The sequence below is a fragment of the Salvelinus alpinus genome, chromosome 27 (genome assembly GCF_045679555.1).
Source record: "Salvelinus alpinus chromosome 27, SLU_Salpinus.1, whole genome shotgun sequence".
Classification (NCBI taxonomy): domain Eukaryota; kingdom Metazoa; phylum Chordata; class Actinopteri; order Salmoniformes; family Salmonidae; genus Salvelinus; species Salvelinus alpinus.
The window spans coordinates 35,601,217-35,608,531 of record NC_092112.1 but is presented as its reverse complement, the minus strand read 5'-3'; the positions used below and the strand labels follow the sequence as shown (position 1 = coordinate 35,608,531).

The 7,315-nt window shown below is 37.4% G+C and overlaps 1 protein-coding gene across 9 annotated transcripts in view; it reads right to left on the bottom strand.

The window, feature by feature from the left end:
- Positions 1 to 279: 279 nt before the first annotated feature.
- The window catches only part of itpk1a (inositol-tetrakisphosphate 1-kinase a), a 69,447-nt gene continuing 62,411 nt past the window's right edge, over positions 280 to 7,315 (bottom strand). For all 9 annotated transcript variants that reach the window (XM_071370447.1, XM_071370448.1, XM_071370446.1 and 6 more), the window contains one exon: positions 280 to 5,370. In XM_071370447.1, coding sequence (XP_071226548.1) covers positions 5,078 to 5,370 — 293 coding nt within the window. In that variant the 3' untranslated portion in view covers positions 280 to 5,077. The remainder of the gene's footprint in view (positions 5,371 to 7,315) is intronic.

Here is a 7,315-nt window from a genome sequence, read left to right as displayed (position 1 = left end):
ATTCTCTCTACTATTATTCTGACATTTCACATTCTTAAAATCAAGTGGTGATCCTAACTGACCAAAGACAGGGAATTTTTACTAGGACTAAATGTCAGGAATTGTGAAAAACTGAGTTTAAATATATTTGGCTAAGGTGTATGTAAACTTCCGACTTCAACTGTACCATAATACATTAAGGTCCCATTTCTATACCACCACCAATTATGGCTGGGGACAAGCAAAAGTAGTATTGTGGAAAGTTGTTCCCCTTGCAACAAATCTCACGAAACCATTAAAGACTTTCTGGTGTACATTTGATTGTCTTCCTTGATTTATTATCTCAGTTTTTTGTATAAATATGTCCATATTGATCATTTATACAACATACACATTTTGTTCAATAGCATACATCAGGAAATTAGTTACAAACAGTAATCTCACATTTCAAGTTGGAACTTTTAAATTTACCCAAATGGATCTTTACTTGGTTCTTCTTTAATAAATGTAAGTCCCCAAAGCTAATTTAGCAAATTTGTTATAGAAATTGATCTATGCTACACTCACAGCATTTTAACAAGTAAAACAGCAAGGCCTAGATTCAATCAAATCAGCGATAACCCGCAAACTGTATAGCATATCATTGTTTTTGTTTAGGTGGTGTCAGAGGTGTCACAGTGCAACGGTGTTGGAGGTGTTAAATCCGTGGCCACACCCATCCCACAGAATGAGAAAGTGTAGGCTATATAGAAATAATGACAGTCAAATTGAAAATCATTCAACAAAATAATGATTTAATTCAGCCTAATCGAGGTGTAGATTACAACACACAAACCCGTGGAAAAATTTGCAACACGGCTGCATCGGATTTCTACAAATGCGACAAGGAGTATCTAAAAGCAATGTACACGATCTATATAACGCCGGGAGCAGCTTGCCGATTTGACTGAACCAACGCAGTTACACATCCAACTTCGCTTAAACAAAAACAATTAAGGCGGCTCTGATTAAATCTAGCCCTTAGTTGACATTTATTCTGGATTTTACAGAGTAGTATACTAATTATGTTCTGTCCTGAAAGATAAACAATATACACAGAGTATACAATACATTAAGAACAACTGCTCTTTACATGACAGACTGACCAGGTGAAAGCTATGATCTCTTATTGATGTTCGGATTTTCAAGCCTTGAGACGGTTGAGACAAGGATTATGTGTGAGTGCCATTCAGAGGGTGAATGGGAAACAAGAGATTTAAGTGCCTTTGAACGGTGTATGGTAGTAGGTGCCAGGCACACCGGTTTGTGTCGAGAACTGCAAAGCTGCTGGGTTTTTCACAGTCAACAGTTTCCCGTGTGTATGAAGAATGGTCCACCACCCAAAATACATCCAGCCAAGTTGACAACTGTGGGAAGTATGAGTCAACATTGACACCTTATAGAGTCCATGCCCCCGACAAATTGAGGCTGTTCTGAGGACAAGAGGGGTGGGAGGGGGACTCAATATTAGGTGTTCTTAATGTTTTGTGCATTCAATGTATATTCACAATATACTATATAATAAATTATCATATACGTATCTCGAAGATCAGACTAACACACACACACAATTAAATTAAGGCTGCTGGGTCCCCTTGCCCTCCCCTATAGGAGAGCATGACCATGTCGGCTCAGTAGGAACCTATAGACACATTTGACAAAGTCATTGATATGACAGAGATCCGATAGCAGGGATGTGATTACAGTAAACCAGTGGATCAAAACAAATTGGAACCACTGAATTCATAAAAAAAATATATCTTCCTTCTCAGCACTAAAGGAAATGTTTGTGCTTGTGAGCTTGTCTTAAAGTCCTGTTCCAGTCTTTTTACCTCATTGAACACCTGATTTACTTAGGCACATCTCAAGGTGATCCAGGTACGATTATGACGTGACACAAGTGGGATGGGGGGGGGGGGGGCTTTCCTCTTTGTTCTCTATTGCTCCTTTATTGTTCCTCAAGCAATGACATCAGAACACCTCCTTGAATGGCCTACTCCTTGAAGTTTACAGTTGTCTAAAAAACATTTTGCTCACAACATTTTTACTCTTAAGTGGGTGTACATTACTTGGGCTATTGCTTTTCAACAGGAAAAGTTCAAATATCACTGGAAGGACATCTTTATAGTATTTATGGTTGTGAAATAAGTGATTGTAGTGATAGTGACTGAAGTAGTAAATGGTAGTGACTGGTTATAGTTGAAAAGTTGGTAGATGGAACGACTGATTGATTGGACAGCCTGAACATGTTGGTTTGGGTCTAGTTTGAATGGTTCAAGAGTTACTATTACTGTTGGTGGGTTATTAAATGCCAATTTGACATTTTTGAACAAATTAAACAAATTCTGAAAATGTCAGTTTTAATGTTGTTTGTAGCTGAAATGGTTAAAGAGCAGTAGCATTTAAAATGTCTACCACTGTTTTCTTATGGTTGGCATTGAATCCATGCATTTATGCACATTTTAGCAAGGTAAAATAGTTTCTAAAACCTGAATGTTTTAAAGTTGGTCTTGTAGCGTAATTGGCCAAGGACCATTTTGAATAGCTAACACTGTATTCCTATGGTTCTCATTGAAACCCATGTTACATTTATGCTAGTTTTAAATGGTTATAGGTCAAAAAGTATAAATAGTATAACAAATCTGAATTCAAGCAATGTAAGTTGGGTCAGTCTGAACATCAAAGTTGGTTTGGTGTTGATAGCTTAAAAACAGCGAAAGCGATGAGTCTAGAATATTGACGCCCAGACCATCTTTTTGCCATTGAAATGCATTGTAGATCATTTTAAATATTGTTGTAGTTCAAAAGTATATAATGCTATCAAAAAAGATTCTCAAACAACGTAATTTGAGTTAGTCTGCACATTTGGAAGACGGTTTCGTGTTAATAGCTTAAATCATTTAAGCACTATATTGAGGGGAATAAATAGAATAACTAGAAAAGGACATTTACTGAAGTAAACGTGGTGTGCTTGCTAATATTGAATATTTATGGTTGTGAAATAGTTATATTAATGGCAGTAGTAGGGTTTTCATAGGCTGTGTTAGTTATAGTGACTTATTTTGGGGTGGTTTGTAGGTGTGGAGTTATTATAGTGGGCTAGTATAGTAGGCTAGAGTGAGTTCCACGTCATCATAAGCCCTAAGGTGTTTTTAAGCTCTTCAAAATGTTTTTGTTTGAACATTCTGAAAGTTGTGGTAGTGATTTCAGTTAAGAATGTTGAAGCCCGCATTCCACCATTGAAATGGATGGGGATACAACAAGCTTTATAGTTTATAAGGTAGGAATGGTAGCAAAAAGCTCTATAGAAGCCATCTAAGTCAGTCGGCGTATGTCAACATTGGGGTGGTGGTTGTAGCTGAAACGGATCAAGAGCAGTGGTGAATCCACATTTGCCTTTAACCATTTTTTAAATTTGCTTCATAGTTTAAAAAGTATTTTTTTTAAATTGACAAGCAATCTACGTTGAGTCAGCGTGTACAAGTCAACGTTGGTTTGGTGTTTGTAGCTTTAACGGTTCAAGAGCAATCGTGAATCCAAATACTTCCCAGGGGTGGAGATGGGTGGGCATGAGGATAGGGACAACCAAGGGGTTTTGGGTATTCGGCTTCACTTTGTATAAAATGTATGCTTTAAAATAAACTTTACATTCAAGCCTATGGAGCTTTTATGCACGTGTAAAACAGTTATAGTTCAACAAGAATAAATGGTATCTTAAAGCCGTTTACAAGCAACCTATTCCAGACCAGTTTGCACGTTTTAAAGTTTTAATAGCATTTCTAGTTTAATCGGTGGAAGACTAGTTACGACCGGAATTCCATTGCGATTTATGCAAATACGGTTGTAGTGTGAAAAGTATTAGTAGTATCAAAACTTATACTTTTTTTCAAGCAACCTGAGCAGTGGCTGTCTGGACGTTTTAAAAGTTGTTTTGGTGTTGGTAGTTTTGGCACTAAAAGGTTCCAGCGGAATAATAAGAATGAACAGTTTCTAAAGTTGTGTTTTGCTTTAAGCAAGCACACGTAAGTCTATGTAGGAAATCCAGATTGGTCTTGCCTTCTGCAAGCACACTAATATTAAGAATATGTAAGAAATCTTGTGGTCTTGCCCTCAGCAAGCACATTAATTAGTAACTACCAAAATAATTGAAACACTTGAGTAAATGAGGGATACAAAGTATATTGAAAGCAGGTTTTTCCACACAGGCGTGGTTCCTGAGTTAATTAAATAATTAACATCCCATCCTGTTTAGGGTCATGTATAAAAATACTGGGCAGGCCATTATTTTGGCTACCTTGGCTATGGCCCCATTGGATGACAATGCCCCCATCCACAGGGCACGAGTGGTCACTGAATGGTTTGATGAGCATGACATTGATCTAAACCATATGCCATGGACATCTCAGTCACCAGATCTCAACCCAATTGAACACTTATGGGATATTCTGTAGTGGCGCCTGAGAGCGTTTTCCACCACCAATAAAACACCAAATGATGTAGTTCCAGACACGTGAAGAATCTATGCCAGTGCTCTCCAACCCTGTTCCCGTAGAGCTACCTTCCTGTTGTAACTAACCTGATTCAGTTTATTATCCAGCTAATTACTAGAAATAGGTGTGCTAGATTAGGGTTGGAGAGAACCTACAGGATGGTAGCTCTCCAGGAACAGGGGTGGAGAACCCTGATCTATGCCAAGATGCATTGAAGCTTTTCGGGAAAATGATTGACACCCTTGATAAAGATAAGCAAAAATTACAACAAAAATAAAGAGCTCTATTTTCATGTATTTCCAAAAGTGTAAATGCCTGGAGTTTGCTAATTGGCATTGGCACTTGGACTGAAACCAGTGCTATGGTCAGATTACATTTAAAAAGATGACTTAAACAATCTCTTTCTGATCAACTGTATAATATAACACAAAAATGGAGCATACAATGTAGCTCAGTAATTTTATTATTTATTTGATCGCCATTTTCTTCTCATCTTTATCAAGGGTGTCAATTTCGGACCCCACTGTTTTACATACTACATCTTGTTCTTCACTACTAAGGGCTGGGCATTATTGCGAGGAGGCTTTGGTGGGGATGGCAGACACACAATGTTGTTGGAAGTTGGCCGAAACTTCAGAGTCGCACCCCAGTCCCTGATTGCCTCCCCTCTTGACGCAGTCTCCCTCTACGATCCAGGTGTTGGCCTCGTTTCCCAGGAGCATGCAGGGTTTCCCACAGTTGGCCAGGGCTGCGGCGGGGGGCTGTCCCCCGACCACGCTGGTCCTCTCAAAGGCCCGCTCCTGGAGAACACTTGTGAGATGACTCAGTAGGTCGTCAAAGAACTCCGGGACTCCCTCATAACCTGAATAATAGAAAAGTTCATTTTTATAGAAATGCCATTAAATAATATGAAATTTTTAAAGATGGGCAGCAGATTTACAAACTTAGATGTTTCATAAAAAGGGCACAAGATGCATACAAATACAGGCATTCACAAAAATACATCACAACAAACATAACTATGTAGAAAGGTAACTGTACATGAAGTAAGATTTTGACTTGCTTCAAGCTCTTTAAAAGTATCTGTGGTAGTTGAAGACATTTAAAACCTATTACTTAAGTGAAGCAGTGAAATATAGTCAAAGTTAAATATATAAAAAGATCTAGTCTGATTACTTTGATAGTCTACTACATCAACCATTATTACTTTGGAGTTTGGTAGTAGTAGACAAGTCAACCAGATGTAAATCAAAACAAGATTTTGAAATAACTTCTGTGCCCAGTGGGAAGTTGCCCAGAAGTGCTAGTAGCAGTACATTGCAGTAATAATAAATGTTTTATATAGGTAGGCCATGGGTTGGCTATTGTTGTTTGACTAGTGAGTGTTGGGTTTGTTATATTGGGTTAGTTTAGTGTGTTGAGCTGTGGGCAATGAGATTGAGGCTGTTACCTCATAAATATCTTGGATTTTTAAAATTGATAATTCAACAACTTACAAAATAATTAAAGCTAAAGATAGGATTTTATTTTAGGAATAAGGCCTGTTTTTCTTTTTAAAGCCAAGAGGTGGCTAGAATCAGCTATTTATGCCTATACTAGACTATGGTGATATTTTATATAGGAATGCTTCCTCAGTGTTTGAGATCAATTGACACCCTTTACCATGGAGCATTGAGATTTATTTAAAACTGCAAAACCCTTACACACTACTGCACTTTATATACCAGGGTTGGCTGGCCTTCTCTAGTCACTCTTAGGCTCAGTCACTGGTATGCTGTTTTTTTTTTTTTTTTTAACTACCATTTTATTTGGCCAGTTTTATTCTTCAGAAATGTGCTGGGTACTCTCATCATTTGCAGGACTTTATCCTGCTAACTGTTCCAAATGTTTGAAAGGGCTTTTATGTACTCTGCGCCATCGGCTTGGAACGCCTTACAAAATAGTTAAACTGGAAGAACTTGTCCCGGTTGGTGTTTTTAAATCATTGATGAAGGATTTTCAGGCTGATTCCTTGACCAGTCAATGTTTTTAATTTGCTGTTTTAGGATTTCGTTATACTCCTGTGATTTCTATGGTTTTTACTAGATTACTTTTTCAATGTTGTCTGTCTAATTGTGTAATGACTTGGTGCTGCCTATCTTTGCCAGAACGCTCTTGAAAAAGAGATCTCAAATCTCAATGAGCCCTTCCTGGTTAAGGTTAAATAAAATAATAAGTCGTGCTTCCCCAGTGCTATAATTTGATTGGTAGAAGATGTCTGTTCTGATTTCAGATTTGAAAAGCAGAGATTTCATACGCTCTAGGATTTTGTCCAAGTTGTTGGGAAAGCGGTACAAATGTCAGTTGTTTGTAAAAGTTTAAATAAAATGTAGTTTGTGGTTACTAGAACAAGTGTATCGTTTGATTGGTAGAAGATAAATATATTACAATTTCAGATTTGAATAGCAGAGACGTTGACCAAGATTTCATACGCTTGAAGTTTGTCTAACTTGCTGGAAAAGTGGTCAAATGTCAGTTGGTTCAAATAGTTGAGAAAGTTGATGCCGATTCATTTAAAGTATTGGCATGTCAAAGGGTGAAAATGTCATATAGTGCAACCGTCCAATGTTGAATTTGAACAAAAGGGTTGCAAAATTGGTATAAGAAAGCGGTGAATATTTAACTTCGGCATACCCTCGTAAATGTATGTGATGATATAATAAAATAGAGCTAATAAGGAATAATTATCTTTGAAATACTTCCGCACATTTGAAAAACACTATCATCATATGGTGCAACCAACATTAAAAAAAGCTGTTTTTCACTAA